This window comes from Ovis canadensis, chromosome 16 (genome assembly GCF_042477335.2).
Source record: "Ovis canadensis isolate MfBH-ARS-UI-01 breed Bighorn chromosome 16, ARS-UI_OviCan_v2, whole genome shotgun sequence".
NCBI classification, from domain to species: domain Eukaryota; kingdom Metazoa; phylum Chordata; class Mammalia; order Artiodactyla; family Bovidae; genus Ovis; species Ovis canadensis.
In genome coordinates, this window is record NC_091260.1 from 50,482,954 (window position 1) to 50,503,858 (window position 20,905).

Sequence of the window (20,905 nt, forward strand, 5' to 3'; positions counted from 1 at the left end):
CTAAAACTCAGGATTAATTAAGGCATGTAAAACAAACTTTATCTAGAATTGGATAAAAACCAGAAACACTTTAAAACATTTGGATTGCTGGTGGGAAGTGGGGTTTGGAGGAAAAGTAAACTTTTGAGCAACTGTTACAGAATGTGGGTAACCATGTATACTATCAATTAACAGCCAAGTTAAGCCCACAACATAGCTATAAATTCAACAGACTTGATCACGAGCTACCAATACAAAGACAGAATACACCTGTATAGTTGTAAATACCCACACACTGAATTCAGTTCTCCAACAATATACTTGCTTAAACCCAAAAAGATAGCTTTTAAGTTTATGCATGCTAGATAAGCATATTTATGTATGTTACCTTCAATCCCTTCCCCATCCTTCCAGAGGTATAAGCATTCTGCTAAAATCACCAGTACTGACAGGAGCCTCTAGGCAGAACTGGCAAACAGATTTCATCTGACACATCAACTCTGATCAACCGGTAGTAGCTGCCCAGAGCATAATGTTGAGAATAATTCTGAGCCCTGAGACAAAGCACCATATTTCAGCAAGAAAGACTGATTAAAAATGTCTGTCCAGCAAGACTCGGAAGGAATACAAGCGAAAAATATTTAGCACATCTGTTCTAGGATATAACAATACCAAGTTAAAACCAGGATAGAGAACTGATGTGTTCTACATCCTGTGATCATACACTGGTTGTTGAAGTGACCACTTGTTGCTGACAGTGAATTACTTTCTAGTCTGTGGTCCTGAACCTGACTCCTTTGCTTATCTTGTGACTTGCTTCTATTTTAAATCCTTAACTATCCCCAATACCCAAGTTCTTCACATGAAACTGTTGCTTGAGTCCCTAGTCCTCTGGTGCTAAGTCACTTCAGTCGTGTCTGACTCTGTGCAACCCCATAGATGGCAGCCCACCAGGCTCCCCAGTCCCTGGGATTCTCCAGGCAAGAACACTGGAGTGGGTTGCCATTTCCCCCTCCAATGCATTAAAGTGAAAAGTGAAAGTGAAGTCGCTCAGTCGTGTCTGACCCTCAGTGACCGCATGGACTGCAGCCTTCCAGGCTCCTCCATCAATGGGATTTTCCAGGCAAGAGTACTGGAGTGGGATGCCATTGCCTTCTCCACCCTAGTCCTCTACTTGGCTAATATTTAAGGATGCCAATCTTTGGTTCATGTACTCTATCTACAGCTGTGCCAATGTCTTGTGTGTGGATAAGCAATGTCTATGCGTGCTCAGTTACTTCAAGTTGTGTCCAACTCTTTGTGTCCCCATGGATTATAGCCCACCAGGCTCCTCTGTCCATGGGATTCTCCAGGAAAGAATACTGGAGTGGGTTGCTGTGCTCTTCTCCAGGGGATGCTCCCGACCCAGGGATCGAACCCGTGTCTCTTACATCTCCTGTACTGGCAGGAGAGTTTTTTACCACTAGTGCCACCTGGGAAGCCTTTTGCTTATGTATAGCATTCACTAAATATTTTTTCAAAAAGTACTGAAATACTTACTTTGAAGAATGATAATTAACAAGCGAGTTCATTCAGAAAGTAGTATTCTTTAATCTCAAATATGACTTAAGAGCTTTTATTTAATTTCATAAGAATATATTTCAAGCCTTCAATTCTATGAGTAGGAAATGCTTGAAAAACTTTATAGTTAGCAAGTAGATATACTATGCTGAAAGACAGGGAAGCCTGGTATGCAGCAGTCCATGGGGTCACAAAGAGATGGACATGACTGAGTAACTAAACAACAACAATAATATTGTATTTTTATAGCTCTTGGAAATTTCTGTTTCATATCCATTAATCTAAGCAAGTTGGAAAAAAAACAGAATGGCAAATTAAGGGGAAAAAATTCAACTTCTATGAAACAGTGTATATAGAAACAAGGTTCTATCAAGACCCCAATTTACTATGATTAATCTGTCCATTCTTATATCATTTGTTATCTTGGAAAAAGTATGGGAAGAACTCAATCGGGTGTGTAAAATACGTTTTCCACGCTCCCTTTCTAAATTTCACCCATGTGCCCCTTTAGCATCTTAGATCTCCCCTCCTTCTTCCCCTGCAACCAAGTGACTTTATAATTGTACATGACTATCCATATCTGTGTGACCCAACTTTTAAAGTTAACCCTTAATAGTTCCCCTTATTTTTCAACAAAACTATTTCCTTAGTTTTAGATTTTTAGGAAACCAATTTGATTGAACTGCAATAAAATTTTGTTTCATAAACATCTCTCTCCCTCAAAGCAGCATAATGCTTGTCACTTATGTTCTCATAATAGTTTCACATTTTGTACTGTACCCCCATTTTACTAATTTTTTGCTATGGTATAATGACAATTATGACAGCTAAGAATTGGAATTCTTTCATCACTCAAATCAGTGGCCAGAGAGTCAACTTTTCTAGTTACTTGTACAGAAATAAACCCCCAAAACCAGGAAGCTATTCTAAGATCTCCTGAAAAACCCAGAGACACTCCCCTTTTCCCAAGCAGAAGTTGAAGCTCAGGTTCCCTAACTAATATCAGCTTTCAATATCCTCAGACATATATATGAGGTCCATGGCTTTTAAGATGAAATATGTACTCCCATGAGACACCATCTCTCATCATAGAAAGCAAAGAAGAGAACAGAGGCTGCAATGACAACAAACATGGGGCATGTGAGGCTCTCTCTTCTGTTTTCCATTTGATGGGCTTTTCTGATTTTGCCACCCTTTTTACTTGACTGTGAGGTAGCTTCAGAATTCTCATCAGCTTAGCAATGCAGGCAGCCACTCTCAATTAACTGGAGTTGAAGTGTGACTTGAAATCAGTCTGCAATTAAGGAACTCTTTAGTTATTCCCTTTAGAAATGGACGGGGTATTAGGGGAAGAGAGGGAAAGTGAAACAGAGGTATGTATATAAAGGGCAGTGAGTTTCTGGGCCACCAGATCGCCTTTCTCCTCTCCCTTTCCAGACCATATGTTCCCATATAAACAAAATATTTAATTATAATAAAAACGTATTAGCTTTAGCCATTGAAATATACTGCATATAAATACATCTCATTATAATACAATAACAATTATACATATAATTAAATGTCAGGTTAATTTTGCTGTATTTTATTTCAATTTTAAAACTGTATTCAGAGTTGTTCAGTATTCATAGTCTACTGTTCATAGCTCAAGAACTCACAATATTGAGAAGATCAGAGTAAATGAACATTGATCAAAAACTTTGGAGGTGAAGGGCTTCCATCAACAATAATACATTTTAAAATGGCAGCATGCATCTGTCCTTCCTGCCCTTGCTTGTCACACCTCAATCTACAGATACTAGGTGGAAAAGGTAGAACACACTGGTGGTCTTCCCACTTCTTTTGGTCATAATGACTAAGTCAGTTGGCACACAAGTGAAGATCTCCCATAGTCTGTTTCCACTGAATGCCGTTTAAGTCAAACAAGGTTGCTGACCCCTCTTGGCTAGGCTCAATTCTCTTGCTCCAGTAGAAGGAAGATAGGGATAAAAGAGAAGAACTTTTTCAGTGGACCAGTAGGAAGACAGGCGAGGTATAGCAAGTCTAGTGCAAAGACAGGTGATCACAGTGTTGTAGAGAGGTAGCTGTGTAGTGAAGAAGCCAGCTCTGGAAAACAGTGAAACAAGGGAGGAATTCCAGGACACAGCTGGGCAAAAAGGAGAAGCCAGGTCCAAACCACACAGATAACTGGCAATGTGGCTAATCCATTCATAATTTAGTGATAGTATGGTTTAAAATATTTCTTCATCTGGCTATCTCCTACGTGTCCTTCAAGACTCTAGTGTCACCTCTTCCAGTAAGCGCGCTCTGAACCCCAGTATAATTTTGATGCCAATCCAATTAATCCAATGTGCTCCCACAGCACCCTGGATTTACTATCATCATTGCTGTACTCCTCACTGTACTTCAACTATTTACATACTTCCCCCATTAGACTGAAGATTCTTCAAAGATGGGGTCACATACTTGCTATATTTTTATTCTCACTGCCTAAGATATAGTGGGAGCTCAACAAATGTTTGCTAAATGCATACAGAAACATACCTGTGTTATCTGACACTAATTATAACTCATTAAAAAATTTTTTTCTTGGTGCCAACTGATCTCATCTTTCACACATATTTTAAGTATAAAGTAAAAACTTGCTATACTATTTATTAAGATCACTGTTCTCTTGCTAACCCAAAAAATTATAAATGAAACAAATACATCAATCTGCTTTTTAATTCTAAAGTAATAATAAACTTATTTGATACTTACATTCAAAAGTTTCATCACTATCATTATCTTCATCTGAACTGATTTCAGCATATTTTGGTTTTTCATTAACTGTGCTACGCTTGCGTTTATTCATTTTCACACGTTCACAAAGTGGCATGGTGGATTCAATTTCTGCCAGGAGTTCGGGGGGTAATTCTTTTAACACTGATTGATCTATACTACCTATTAATAAAAGGTAAGAAAAAACATAAATCTGAAGATAAAAGGGAAATTTTAACTGTTAAAACACAAAATGAAATATTAATTATGTAAGTTTTCTAAGTTACACTTGTATTTTAATAAAACACATCCATTATTTATAACTAGTCTTAACCCTAAACTGATAATGCAGTTTCTATACATATTATCATCATAAACAACTTTTAAAATAGATACTTGCTATCATAGCAATAAAGGGTAGTTATATTATCAATTTTTGATATAATCAGCACCTTCATTTGTTTGCATTGACTGAGACCCACTTGCATTTTCAGGTGTATCTGTAGTAGGGTGTATACCTCACATTCTTGGTAGCACTCAAATTTGTTTTAGAGTTCTGGAGCAGTTAGTTTGAAAGTAATTATATCCCTCAATATAAATGTTAAGAGCTGGAGAGGATACCTGTCACCTCATTCTCTTCTATATGATCTTGGTGGTTGTGTATCGTGTCTGGGACAAGATTTCATATGCTTTTACCTATCTTTGTCTATGAGAGGCACAGTAATACCTTTACTATTACAGAAATTTTCCTCCAACCGCTAAACCAAAACATGTGTTTAACTGAAGATAACAGGAACATGAAAGGCAAGATAAATAGAAAAAAGCATTTTAAAATATGTCAGCTGAAAAGGGTAAATTCAAATCTGTTATGAAATAAACTCATATTTTTCCATGAAAGAATAAAGAATACTATTAGACTATTAACATAATATATACTATTTAATCCTACACACATATACACAAACATACAAATAGCTGCTAAGAAGAAATCAATCCTTAACATCCTGTTGAGAGCTTAAAAATAAAGTAGAACTAGCAAAAGTTATTTACTCAGGATAATTTGTCCTTGATGACTACTAAAGATGACAATTTTAACTTACTTTACTTACCCATGTAAATCTTTGACTGGAAGTATAAAAATGATGTCTTACCTAAATTTTAAGAACTGGGAGCAAAGAGTACCTTAGTGGTTTACAGCAGGAATATTAGTAACTATAATCAACATTAAGACCATAACATTCAAATGATAATAGTGCTTATGTAAAGATTAAATATAAATCATTCCCAAAATAAATAGGTACTGGTTAAGACAATTTAAACATCACAAGAATATACAACACTAATAATTTAAGAAGATGAAACATAAACTATCAGTCTCAAATGACAAATAATCCTTTTATTCATCATGAAGAAGGAGTTATTTCAGCAACTGATAACTTCTATTCGTCCATATACATGAATAGCAACAATTTACCCAACAAAGATGTAAAACTCATGACTAGTAAAATCCCAAAGACTTCATTGCTTAGAATCGTGACATACTAATGCTGAACTTAATTTATATATGTCATTTTCAAATCATGTACTATTCCTTTGCTCTTTCTTAATTTAACTGTATTATATTAGTGAGGTTCACTTTCTAGAATATTAGTAGAGGTAAAAAAAAAAAAATCAACTTCAGTTTTGGATCATCATTATCTTCAGTGCCAAGGTGAACATACTCTTCATCTCATTTACAAGTTCTTAATGCTCTGAACACCTCACTAAATAGGTGGTTTTTTGATGGAAGAATCATGTCATCCAGTATATACTTTCCCCTTTCTGCATGATCTATAATATTAAGTATGTATATGAAATGGTCAGTTAAGTGATTTCTGACTCGGTGGTTCACAATTTCTTATGTTCACTTACAGATGTACCACCTGTATAGTTTCGGAATTGCTGTATTTTATACAAATGAAGACAGCTCCAAATTTTTTAAAGATGGAAATTCTTTCTTTTTGTACTACATGAAACATTATAACTTTTGGGGATTTATAAATATGGATAATCCAAAAAGTATCTGGCTTTTAGTTCACCATGAGATTTTCTGAAGAAGCAAATTTGCCTGTTATGTTCTACTTAAGATTAAAATTTCCATTCATAAAGATATGCTGACTTGGTAAAATATCATAGAATTATTCTGGAGATAAATACACAATAAATAATCAAGGGTTAAGATATATATGGGTACTTGCTCTATCTTTACAATGGTTCATTATATCCCAAGAACAGGGACTTTGCTCTCTTCATTTTTTCTTGAGGAAAAAAAAAAAAAATCACAATAGCGAAACACAGAAAATTTATACCTTATATCTGACAAAGCAGGTAACAAAGATTATTCATTGTAGTTTACCATTTCTAATTCCTTAAATTAAAAATAATACTATCAGACTTAAGAGTTCTACTATTCTGTACATCATTTTAACTTCTGCATAAAGCTGATACAGCAACACAATTTAAAGACTTCGTGTTTCATTTCTAAAGATCATCCAACTAAAAAAAGAAAGATCCAGCAATGGTCAATGTCTCTCAATGTACTGTCCTCCAGAAGTGGACTTCCTCCTTTTGAACAGATATATCTACTTCATAGATCTATGTATTTTCTGTATTTCTTCCTTTTCATCAAACACTTTAGAAATTGACTCAGCAAGGTCCCTTGATTATGTAGGGTAGGCAATAAAATGCTTGACATTTCTATGCCAGAATCTTTATTACACTGAAGACTGGATAACTGACTCAGTTTTAACAGAAATGAATAAACAGTGAGTACTGTAAATGATTGCTAGAACATATTTGGTTATGATCGTTTACCTGAATTAGAAAACAGTCCTTTAATAATGTAAAAACAATGTTTCACTGGCTGCATCTTAATATGTTGATGATTTTACAGATTATTGTTGTTATTTGTTCTTAAAACCCTGAGACTGCAGGTCCTTTATGATCATCTTTCTCACCTCTTTTCTCTCATGCCAACGACTTTATGCTTTAAATTAGGTTATTTGAATCACCACAAAATTTTAAGTTACTGGCTTGATAGTGCCATGTAGTTAATTTGGTGAGGCACCATACTTCTGTAGATGGATATTCCATTGGATATAGTGCATCTTTATTTTCTGGCTCTATTAAAGCTAAAGAATAAATATACTTCTACGTGTGCTACATTTTAGCACTCTTGAATTCCTAGCATAAATCACTCACACTAGGACACTTACCAGATTATTAAAATGAGAAGTTATCAAAAGATTAAAAGTCCCCAAAAGTCACTAATTTAATAATTAACACTGCGTTATGTATGTTTTTTCTAAATGGGGAAACAATCCTGAGATTAAAATAAACAACCCCAATCAATGGACTCTTTAGGATTGGCGTTTCAGACAATGGAAGCCAGAAACAATGTAGAAACAAACCAGAAAACTCATATAAACCTCAAAATTTTATGTCATAAAAAACATTTTAGGTAGGCAAAATGTAGCTCCAGTAACCTACCAATATTACTGAGGAGTACCATGAAAGATGATGCTGTGAAGGTGCTGCACTCAATATGTCAGCAAATTTGGAAAACTCAGCAGTGGCCACAGGACTGGAAAAGGTCAGTTTTCATTCCAATCCCAAAGAAAGGCAATGCCAAAGAATGCTCAAACTACCACAACAGTTGCATTCATCTCACACGCTAGTAAAGTAATGCTCAAAATTCTCCAAGCCAGGCTTCAGCAATACGTGAACCGTGAACTTCCAGATGTTGAAGCTGGTTTTAGAAAAGGCAGAGGAACTAGAGATCTAATTGCCAACATCCACTGGATCATCGAAAAAGCAAGAGAGTTCCAGAAAAACATCTATTCCTGCTTTCTTGAAGCCTTTGACTGTGTGGATCACAATCAACTGTGGAAAATTCTGAAAGAGATGGGAATACCAGACCACCATACCTGCCTCTTGAGAAACCTATATGCAGGTCAGGAAACAACAGTTAGAACTGGACATGGAACAACAGACTGGTTCCAAATAGGAAAAGGAGTATGTCAAGGCTGTATATTGTCACCCTGCTTATTTAACTTTTATGCAGAGTACATCATGAGAAACGCTGGGCTGAATGAAGCACAAGCTGGAATCAAGATTGCCAGAAATATCAATCACCTCAGATATGCAGATGACACCACCCTTATGGCAGATAGTGAAAAAGAACTAAAGAGCCTCTTGATGAAAGTGAAAGAGAGTGAAAAAGTTGGCTTAAAGCTCAACATTCAGAAAACTAAGATCATGGCATCAGGTCCCATCACTTCATGGCAAATCGATGGGGAAACAGTGGAAACAGTGGCTGACTTTATTTCTTGGGCTCCAAAATCACTGCAGATGGTGATTGTAGCCATGAAATTAAAAGATGCTTACTCCTTGAAAGGAAAGTTATGACCAACCTAGATAGCATATTAAAAAGAAAAGACATTGCTTTGCCAACAGAGGCCCATCTAGTCAAAGCTATCGTTTTTCCAGTGGTCATGTATGGATGTGAGAGTTGGGACTATAAAGAAAGCTGAGCACCAAAGAATTGATGTTTTTGAACTGTGGTGTTGGAGAAGACTCTTGAGAGTCCCTTGGACTACAAGGATTTCAAACCAGTCTATCCTAAAGCAGGTCAGTCCTGGGTGTTCATTGGAAGGACTGATGCTGAAGCTGAAACTCTAATACTTTGGCCACGTGATGCAAAGAGCTGACTCATTTGAAAAGACCCTGATGTTGGGAAAGATTGAGGACAGGAGGAGAAGGGGATAACGGCGGATGAAATGGTTGAATGGCATCATCGACTCAATGGACATGGGTTTGAGTGGACTCTGGCAGTCGGTGATGGACAGGGAGGCCTGGTGTGCTGTGGTTCACAGGGTTGCAAAGAGTCAGACATGACTGACCAACTGAACTGAATTGAACTGAACTATAAATGGATCTTTTACTTCAATCAGGGGTAAAAAGAAGAAAAAGAAAAAAAAAAAAAAGTTGAGCAGTGCAGGCTGTCAATCTGCCCTTCCTGGAATCCTGTGTTAATATGGTTTGAAGACATATTTTTTGGTGCAAACGGTTTCTAAACGCAAGCCAACTTTTTAATTTGAAACCACCACTGATAGAAAAAACATCCAAAGAGTATGAAATGCTAATGACATATCCATGAAAAAAGTTAACACTTGGGCCATAGAAACAAAGGGAGGCAATGTGAAGAGAAGCTGGAAAAGTGTGGGGTTCAACTATGAGACCAGGACATGAAATGTTCCTTCCAGAGGCAGCCACAAGGTTACCTAACCTGATGCAGAACAGGGGTAAAGATGAAGATTGTGTGCTAGGAACCAAAATTCAAAGCAAATGTAGGGACACTGATGAGGAAAAGTTTTGAGGTCACAGCTGACCTTAGAGGAAGAACTTTGACGTGTCTTATTTATTTTACTAATTATTTGGAGAGAGTAACAGCAAACTAGGAGAAAGATACTACTGAAGGGTTTGCTTTTTTGTAATGGTTTAGGATAAAAAGTATGAGATAATCAGGTCTAAAGTTGTCATAATTTTGGTAAAGAGGCAGAAATCCCAAGCATTAGCTAGAAACTTATTCAGGATTACAAAATTAAAAAAAAAAAAATATATATATATATATATAAAGAAAGACCATTCATTTGTGACTATGGGGGGTCATCAGGGTCAAATCTGAAGCTATTCTCTTTCTGACGGTATTTGAGAAGACCATCCTGAAACTAATGTGAATCATTATATAATCATTACATAAAGATTAGTGTTAAACTGATAACTAGCAAGTCTCCCTTTAAATTTTAGCTGGCAATTTTCAAGTTGCCTATTGTGACCCATGAGCAAGTTGTTGAGTCAGTTTTGTAGCTCTTAACTAGCAATGTGCTTAAAATGAAAGAGAAAACGTGCCAGTAATAAAGGTAGGTGTTGTGTATGTATATGTGTATTAGATCACAACATGCATTTTCTTTCTTACCTTAGTTCACAATCAAAGGAGTTTGAAAGTTTTCAAACCATAAAGACAGAAAAAAATATAGATGGAAAGGGTTCTTCTAAGTTAATCCACCCAGTTTTTTTTTGGCCATGCTACAGCTTGTGGGATTTTAGTTCCCTGACGAGAGATCAAACCTGTGCCCCCTGCAGTGGAAGCATGGAGTCCTAACCACTGGACTCCTCAGGAATTCCTAGCCCATCGTTTCTTAAACTATAGGTTCAGTGAAAAATAAACAATAATTTGAATACTATACTCAAATTGATTTTACCCATTCTAAGTTGATACAATATTCACTATCTTGTATCAGAGAGCTTAATTATCTATGTTTATAAGTCTGATATAAAAGTAGCCCATGTTACTGTTTTGAAGCCATGTTACAATAAAACCTTGGATTATTCAGAAATTACTTTTATTTTTTATGTAAATATTTCTAAAAAGTACCATGAAAGTGAAAGTCACTCAGTCATGTCCAACTCTCTGCAACCCCATGGACGATATATACAGTCCATGGAATTTTCCAGGCCAGAATACTGGAGTGGGTAGTTTTTCCCTTCTCCAGGGGATCTTCCCAATCCAGGTCTCCTGTATTGCAGGCGGATTCTTTATCAGCTGGGCCACCAGGGAAGCCCAAGTATACTGGAGCGTAGCCTATTCCTTCTCCAGCGGATCTTTCCGACTCAGGAATTGAACCCAGGTCTCCTGCATTGCAGACGGATTTTTTTAATCAACTGAGATATAAGGGAAGCATCATATCCATCATTGTTTAACAAGATAACTTTCTTGACTCATGATCGCTATTGAAAAGATCAAATTCTCCACTATGTTTATATGGCAATGCCTTTAGGAGTTAACTGCTATGCATAAGACTGTTTTAAAATGATATAAAATGATTTATGCTTTCCTTCTGAATTCTGTAAGTGTGCTTGCAATTAGTTGAAAGGTGGACACTCAGATTCTGCTAATAGTGTAGAATATATAACAGAAAACGGTGTTCGAATCTTTCAATCCATTTATACCACTTTTGGAAATTTATCCCAAGGAAATTTGAATATAACACAACAAAAAGCTCTATGAAGAAAGATGTTTAGAACAGTTTTATCTATTGTAACATCAAAATGTCCAACAATAGGGGACCACAGTAAATCACATTAGAGATAATTATGAATGATGATAGAACAGAGATAGTGAATGTAAAGAAAAGAGAATGCAAAATGACAATTATACACACTGTACATTTGTAAAAGATAACTGTATCAGGAGTTGAACAAAACAAATGCTAACATTATACTAACTTAAGAGGTGAATTTTCCTAAAGAAATAGAAGCTATATTTTATGGAAACAAGAAAAAGGTCAATGATTATTTGTGAATGGCTAGAAGATATTTCATGATCACAGTGGGTTTTCACAGCAATGTGGTGGAGTGAGGTGGAGGATGGAGGACAGGGGCCTAGAACTAGGAGTTGGAGGCCATTCAGGAGCATTCCAGCTGTGCCTGCTCTGGACAGCATGATATTCAATAGGGAGAAAAAGTAGGTAAGGTTCAGATGTAACAGTCTTTTTAAGGAGGGAGAGAATCAGAATGTACTTTAGAAAAGTTATTATAGCAGTGATTTGTAGGATGGCCTGGAAGGGGAAAGACACTAGAAAGAAAATCTTCTAAGAGACAGTTACTATGTCTATGTCAAAGGTGTCTTCAAACTATGGTGTTGGAGAAGACACCTGAGAGTCCCTTGGACAGCAAGGAGATCAAACCAGTCAATCCTAAAGGAAATCAACCCTGAATATTCACTGGAAGGACTGATGCTGAAGCTGAAGCTTCCAATAGTTTGGCCACCTGATGCAAAGAGCCAACTCACTGGAAAAGACCCTGAAGCTGGGAAAGACTGAAGGCAGAAAAAGGGGCTAACAGAGGATGAGATGGTTGGATGGCATCACTGACTCGATGAACATGAGTTTGAGCGAGCTCCAGGAGTTGGTGAAGGACAGGAAAGCCTGGTGTGCTTCAGTCCATGGGGTCGCAAAGAGTTGGACATGACTGAGCGATTGATCAACAACGATGTGAAAGGTAAGAGAGAAGAGAAAGTAGATGCTATGAATTTAACCATTTTTGAAAAGTGATACTGTTATACACTTAGCAAACCAAACTTCAGAATATTTAGTTCAAAACAACTATTTAACATGTTTAAGATCATGAAGAAACCAGAAAATGTGAAATAGAGCACAACAAAACTCACATACTGATATCTGAATCAATCTGATCAGCTTATTAGTTACTCAACTAATTACTATTACCCTAAGCTAAATACACAGAGAATTAGCAACACTTATTTTATAGCATTCTACAAAGACATTTTCTAACACTCTAGAAATGGCATATTTTCTGATTATGTTATTACTACCAATGGCTGTAAAACAATTTTTAACTAATCTACTCTCACCTTACTTCTTCCACATTGTTCTCTTAATTAGCCAAATGGTTAACTTCTTTAAACTTATAGTGCTTTTTCCTACTGCCCTTGTGCTAAATACACTTGTGAATCATATTCCTCGGGATTCACACAGCACCTTTTTTTCTCCAGAGTATTACACGGTCACTACATCTGTAGTTATCCATATTCTCCATAGGACCATAATCTTGATAAAGCCATAAGACTGTGTTGCAGTTGCAGAATCTAACAGTGCATGGGATGCTGAAGACGGCCATAAATATTTTGCTGATGATCGGAGAAGGCAATGGCACCCCATTTCAGTACTCTTGCCTGGAAAATCCCATGGGTGGAAGAGCCTGGTAGGCTGCTGCAGTCCATGGGGTCCCTAGGAGTCGGACACAACTGAGCGACTTCACTTTCACTTTTCACTTTCATGCACTGGAGAAGGAAATGGCAACCCACTCCAGTGTTCTTGCCTGGAGAATCCCAGGGACAGAGGAGCCTCGTGGGCTGCCGTGTATGGGGTCACAGAGTCGGACACGACTGAAGAAACTTAGCAGCAGCAGCAGCAGTGTAATCATTAGAATAAGTTTGCGGTCTTCCCAGAAATTTTTCCAGCTGAAAGTTCCTTTTTATATCCTGAAAGCAGTTGTCAGTTGTTCTATTTGACAATTATAGAGAAGCTACCCACAAAAAGAAGAGACTGAAGAGAAGATTTCATAATTGACTTGCAACAAGCGTAAAACATTTAAAGGTAATTTCAGAATGTATAGACTTGTTAAATGTTTTTAATATATCAATTATATATTACTATATTAATAATTTATGTATAATTCTACTACATAAAAATACTCACAAATATTAAATATCCTGGCAAAAATACGGTACTTAGCTAATATCATATTACATTTATAAATATTAGACAAAAAGGAAAATAATTCAAGTCTCTATCTAGATCAGTCTTTTTATTCACACATAAAAATTTTGAGTCTCATTTGCTACAGAATAAGGAAACTAGCTATCATATCCACCTATATAACAACTAAAGCCTGTGGGTTTAAATCTGCCTCACCACCCATTTTTGTATATAAGGTTTCATTAAAATACAGTGACACATAGTCATTCATTCACATATTGTTTTGGGCTGCTTTTCTACTACAGTGTTAGAGATCTAAATGGGACACAAAGCCTAACATATTTACTATCTGGCCTTTATACAAGTTTGCTGTCCCCTGGTGGATATTATGACATACTTTACTCAATATGAGATAAAGTGCCACTCACTCTGCAAGTGCAATCTATATAGTTATATTCTATATAGTTTAGGTCACTGCAAATCAGTTTATTTAACGAAGACAAAATGCCAAGAAATTGGTTTATAGCAACTGAAAGAACGCTATTACAAATGAAGTATGCAGAAGAAAAGATTTTAAGAAAAATCTTGCTTTAAGCTATTGATACTGACTAGAACCTCAAAGATTTCATCAGTGTGTAGCTGTCAAACTACTATGAGGAAAAACTACAAAAAGAAACATTAAAAAAAAATTTTAAGAAGTGTATAATGTAAATGACAATTTACTACTATCTAATATAGAAAGGAGCAGAGATCATAAGATCCCTTCTTTCATATATACACACAGTGAGAAAAATAAACGGTATATCAGTTCAGTTCAGTTCAGTTGCTCAGTTGTATCCAACTCTTTGCGACCCCATGAATTGCAGCACACTAGGCCTCCCTGTCTATCACCAACTCCCGGAGTTCCCTTAAATTCATGTCCATCGAGTCGGTGATACCATCCAGCCATCTCATCCTCTGTCGTCCCCTTTTCCTTCTGCCCCCAATCACTCCCAGCATCAGAGTCTTTTCCAATGAGTCAACTCTTCACATGAGGTGGCCAAAGTACTGGAGTTTCGGCTTTAGCATCATTCCTTCCAAAGAACACCCAGGAATGATCTCCTTCAGAATGGAATGGTTGGATCTCCTTGCAGTCCAAGGGACTTTCAAGAGTCTTCTCCAACACCACAGTTCAAAAGCATCAATTCTTTGGCACTCAGCTTTCTTCACAGTCCAACTCTCACATCCATACATGACCACTGGAAAAACCACAGCCTTGACTAGACGGATCTTTGCTGACAAAGTACTGTCTCTGCTTTTCAATATGCTATCTAGGTTGGTCATAACTTTCTTCCAAGGAGTAAGCGTCTTTTAATTTCATGGCTGCAATCACCATCTGCAGTGATTTTGGAGCCCAAAAAAATAAAGTCTGACACTGTTTCCACTGTTTCCCCTATTTCCCATGAAGTGATGGGACCAGATGCCATGATCTTAGTTTTCTGAATGTTGAGCTTTAAGCCAACTTTTTCACTCTCCTCTTTCATAACTACAACCTAACTTGCCTCAAGGAACTAGAAAAAGAATAAACTAAACCTTCTACTAAAAGTTAGTAGAAGGAAATAACAAAGACCATAATAGAAATAAATGAAACTGAGGCTAAAAAGAGAACAGAAAAGATAAATGAAAGTAAGAGTTAGATTTCTGAAATGATGAAGTTGACAAGACTTTAGGTTTGCTTACCGAGAGGAAAAAAAAAAAAAAGACTCAAAATTAAAAAGTAAAGGGGAGACATTACAACTAATACCACAAAAAGGATTGTAAGAGACCACTATGAATAATTATACACCAACAAACTGGACAACCTGGAAGAATGAATAAATTCCTAGAAACATAATCTACTGAGATTAAATCATGAAGAATTACAAAATCTGAACAGACCAATTACTAGGTGGCAGATCCGAAAAACCGCCCAGCAAAGAAAAGTCCAGGACTTCACTGATGAATTCTATCACACATTTAAACACCAATGCTTCTCAAACTCTTCTAAAAAGAGAAGAGAAGGAAACACCTCCAAGCTCGTTTTACAAAGCTAGCATTACCCTATACCAAAAGCAGACAAACACACTGCAAGAAAACCACAGGGCAAATTCCCTGATGAACAGAGAACCAAAAGTCTTCAAAAAAAAATTAGCAATAAAAAGATCATGCACTATGATCAAATGTGATGTATTACAGGGAAGCAAGGATGGTTCAACATACACAAATCAATGGATGATATACCAAATTAACAAAATGAATGATAAAATAATTATCTCAATAGATGCAGAAAAAAACATTTGACAAAATTCAACATCCATTCACAATAAAAACTCACAACAAACTGGATGTAGAGGGAATGTACATGAACATAGAGAAGCCCATGGTTGAAAATCCTAGCTAGAGTAATTAGCCAAGAAAAAGAAATAAAGGACATCTAAATCAGAAAGGAAGAAGCACAACTATCAGTATTTGCAGATGACATATTATATATAGGAAACCCTAAAAACACCACTAAAATTGTTAGAACTAATAAACAAATTCAGTAAAGTTGCAGGATAAAAATTCAATACACAAAATTCAGTTGTATTCTGATACACTAACAATAAACTATCAAAAAGAGAAATTAAGATAATCTCATTTACAATAACAAAAATAATAAAATATCTAGGAATAAACTTAACCAAGGAGATGAAAGAGATGTATACTAAAAATAGTAAGACATAGCTGATGAAAGAAACTGAAGACATAAATAAGTGGAAAAATGTTCCATCCTCATGGACTGGAAAATTTTGTTGTTGTTGTTCAGTCAATCGTGGCTGACTCTGAGACTACATGGACTGCAGCATGCCAGGCTTTCCTGTCCTTCACTATCTCTTGGAGTCTGCTCAAACTCATGTCCATTGAGTCAGTGATACCATCCAACCATCTCATCCTCTGTTGCCCTCTTCTCTTCCTGCCCTCAATCTTTCCCAGGATCAAAGTCTTTTCCAATGAGTTGGTTCTTCACATCAGGTGGCTAAAGTATTAGAGCTTCAGTTCAACATCAATCCTTCCAATGAATATTCAGTGTTGATTTCCTTTAGGATTGACTGCTTAATCTCCTTGCTGTTCAAGGGACTCTCAAGAGTCTTCTCCAGCACCATATTTCAAAAGCACCAACTCTTCGGCACTCAGTCTTCTCTATGGTCCAGCTCTCACATCTGTACATGACTACTCAAAAAATGATGTGTGTATTTTATGCGTTAGTCACGCAGTCATGTCTGACTCTTTGCAACCCCATGGACAGCGGCCTGCCAGGCTCCTCTGTCCATGGAATTCTCCAGGCAAGAATACTGGAGTGGGTTGCCATTCCCTTCTGCAGGGGATCTTGGAGATCCCCATAGCTGTGGCTATATGGAACTTTGTCTTCAAGATGATGTCTCTGCTTTTTAATATACTGAGTTCATCATAGCTTTTTTTCCAAGTGTCTTCCAGCTTTTTCACTCTCCTTCATCAAGAGACTCTTGTTCCTCTCGGCTTTCTGCCATTAGGGTGGTATCATCTGCATATCTGAGGTTACTGATATTTCTTCCAGCAATCTTGATTCAAACTTGTGCTTCATCCAATCCCATTTCACATGATGTACTCTGCATATAAGTTAAATAAGAAGGGTGACAATTGATAGCCTCAGCATACTCCTTTCCCAATTTTGAACTAGTCTGTTGTTCCATGTCTGGTTCTAACTGTCGCTTTTGCACCTGCATACAGGTAATGTCTATATAAGCCAGAGTAATCTACAGATGCACTGCAATCCAATCTTTATCAAAATTCCAATGATATTTTTCAGAGAAATAATCCTGAAACTTGTACAGAATCACAAAATAGCAAAAGAGTCAAAGCAATCTTGAGAAAGAACAACAAAGCTGGGGAAACCATACCTCCTGATTTCAAACTACATTATAAAACTATAATTAAATTGGTATGGATTGGCATACAAACAGACACAAAGATCAAGGGACAAGAACAGAGAGTTCAGAAATAAACTCATGTATATATGGTCAATTAATTTACTAAAAAGGAGCCAAGAATATTCAATGGGAAAATGATAGTCAATCCATCAAATGGTGTTGGACAAACTGGAAAGCCACAGGCAAAAGAATGAAACTGGACCACTATTTAATACAAAAAAATCAACTCAAAATGGATTATAGACTTGAATGTAAGACCCCAAACCATGAAATTTCTAAAAAGAGAAAATAGGCAGTAAGGATCTTGACACTGGTCCTGGCAATGATTTCTTTTGGAGCTGATACTAAAAGTGAAGGCAACAAAAATAAACAAATGGGACTACCTCAAACAAAAGCTTTTGCACAGCAAAGGAAACCATCAACAAAATGAGAAGGCAACCTACTGAATGGGAGAAAACATTTGCAAATCCAATATCTGACAAAGGGCTAATATGTAAAACATATAAAGAAATGATACAACTCAATACCTAAAGTAACCAAACAATCCAATTAAAAAATAGGCAGAAGATCTACATGACATTTTTCTAGAGAAGACATACAGACGGCCAGCAAGCATATAAAAAGGTGCTTAACATTACTACTCATGAGGGAAATGTAAATCAAAACCACGAGATATCACCTCATACCTGCCACAATGACTACTATAACAAAGACGAAAAATAAGAAGTACTGATGTGAATGTCAACACTCTCCTGTGTGCACTGTTGGTGGGAATGTAAATGGGTGCAACCACTATGATAAACAGTATGGAGGTCCCTCAAAAATTGAAAACTACCATATGACTGGGCAACTCTACTTTTTAAAATGTTTACAGGAAAATTGGTTTACAATGTTTCTGCTGTACAGCAGCACAAATGAGCCATAATTACACATATTTCACCTCTCTCTCAAACCTCCCTCCACTCTCACCATCCCAACCCTCTAGGTTATCACAGAACACCAAGCTGGCTCCCTGTGTTATATAGCAACTTCTACCAGCTATCTCTTTTACCCATGGTGGTGTATATATGTTGATGCTACTTCCTCCATTCATCCCACTCTTTCCTTCTGCCACTGTGTGCACAAGTCTGTTCTCTATTTCTGCATTTCCATTCCTTCCCTACTAATAGGTTCATGAATACCATTTTTCTAGATTCCATATACATATATATTAATATATGACATCTGTTTTCCTGTTTCAGACTTACTTTACTCTATATAACAGGTTCTAGCTTCATCCACCTCACTAGAACTGACTGAAATTCGTTCTTTTTATGGCTGAGTAATATTCCATTATAAATACACACACACACACACATATACCACATCTTCTTTATTCATTCAACTGTTGGTGGACACCTTGGTTGCTTTCATGTCCTATCTATTGTAAATAGCGCTGCTATAAACACTGGGATACGTGTGTCTTTTTTAATTATGGTTTTCTCAGGGTATACTGGGCAATTGTACTTTCGGCTATATATCCAAAGGACATAGAACCACTATCTCAAAGACTTATGCACCTCCACTTTCACTGTAACAGTATTTATAGTAGCTATGACACGGAAAAAACACAAGTTATTTAGTACACTGATGGGTAAATAGATACAGAAAATGTGGTATATATACACAATGGAATATTATCCAACCAAAAAAAAAAGGAAACCCTGTCATTTGCAATGATGTGGTTGGATTTTAAGGACATTATGCTAAGATATTTAAGTTAGAAAAAGACAAATACTATATAATTTCACTTATATGTAGAATCTAAAACAAAAAAAAAAACAAAATTCATAAGCAGAGATTGATCTTTGCCACAAGTAGGAGGTGGGTGAACTGGGTAAAGGCAGTCAAAAGGTAAAAACTTTCAGTTATATGTTCTGGGAATGCAATGTACAGTGTGAGGTGATGGATATTAACTAAACTTACTGTGGTAATCACTTCACAATAAATACGTACAGTCAACCCTTCGTATCTGTGGATGAGCAATCTGCAGATACAAACAGCTTACTGTACTATACCCTTTTACAATATATAAGGGACTTGGAAGCATCTGTGAGAGGTCCTGGCACCAACTCCTGTAGATACTGAGGGAACAGCTACATATCAAGTCATTATTTTATATACTTAAATGACTATAATGCTCTATGTTAATTTTATCTCAATAAAACTGAATGACATAAATGGTAACAGCAATGCCTTCAGATATACAGTGTATGTATACACAAATGAGACATCTTCAAAAATTACTTTCTTCATGGGATAAATTCAATTAAAAATAGGATGAATGCATTTCTTTATATTAAAAAATTGGACAAATTTTAACTTTTACAATAAGATTCACTTTGGTTTTCATGACTGCATAAAGTAGGAAGGAAACTGGTTTCTCTATTTTAAAAGTGAACGAGCTTTGAATCGTATCTTTGAACAAATCATAGCTATGTATAATGGGCTTAATGGAGAATTTTTAAGTTAGTATGTTAGTAGCCAGAGAAAGGCAATGTTTCTGTGGGTGGAGAAGAGGATCCATGTTAAAAAATTCAGATTATATTGTATCATATTATGTCATACTACAGTACACGTATACCATTAACTCTGATACATATTACTCTAACTGAATTCCTTTATTCTTAAAAAAGCTATTGAAAACTTCCTAGTACAAGAAACTGAGACAGATATTAAGATAATGAATACCTACTTGATATTATACTGTAATACATTATACATATAACATGAATTATTTACTATAATATTAAAATATTGTATTAACTATGTAATATAATGCTATGATATACTTAATTATGTTACAGTATCAAGTAGGCATCTATTATCTTAATATCTGTATCAGGCTCTTATAGGAGAGGATTTCAGTAACATTTTTTAGAATGAGAGGGAATTCAGTGTTTTAGAATAATGAGCATTCTCTTATAAACTGGAGTAAGTTCTCTCAAATTAATCATCTGTTTGTTTCTCACTGCTTTAATCATATTATCTATTTCTATAGATAGCAAAACCTTATAGAAGCTATGGCCTTGGCTGGTTTGAGATAACAAATGGGAATGAAAGAGACTACCACCAGCAAACTTTAATACATTTAACTTTTATGAAAAAATTCTATTTAATGAATCTCTTTAAATCAATATTAATTTCAGTTATCTACTAACCAATGCTTGGATCAGAGAAATTCTATGAATAGAAATCATGGACAAAACTTTTCAAAGAACTGCTCTGCAATCATAACAGCCAAGTATGTATTATGCCAATTTCTGTAACAAATATTCTCTA

General features: G+C 36.1%; 1 protein-coding gene across 4 annotated transcripts in view; it reads right to left on the reverse strand.

Moving 5' to 3' along the window:
• Nucleotides 1–20,905, reverse strand: part of NIPBL (NIPBL cohesin loading factor) — a 198,226-nt gene that overhangs the window by 62,544 nt on the left and 114,777 nt on the right. For all 4 annotated transcript variants that reach the window (XM_069555864.1, XM_069555860.1, XM_069555862.1 and 1 more), the window contains one exon: nt 4,300–4,482. In XM_069555864.1, coding sequence (XP_069411965.1) covers nt 4,300–4,482 — 183 coding nt within the window. The remainder of the gene's footprint in view (nt 1–4,299; nt 4,483–20,905) is intronic.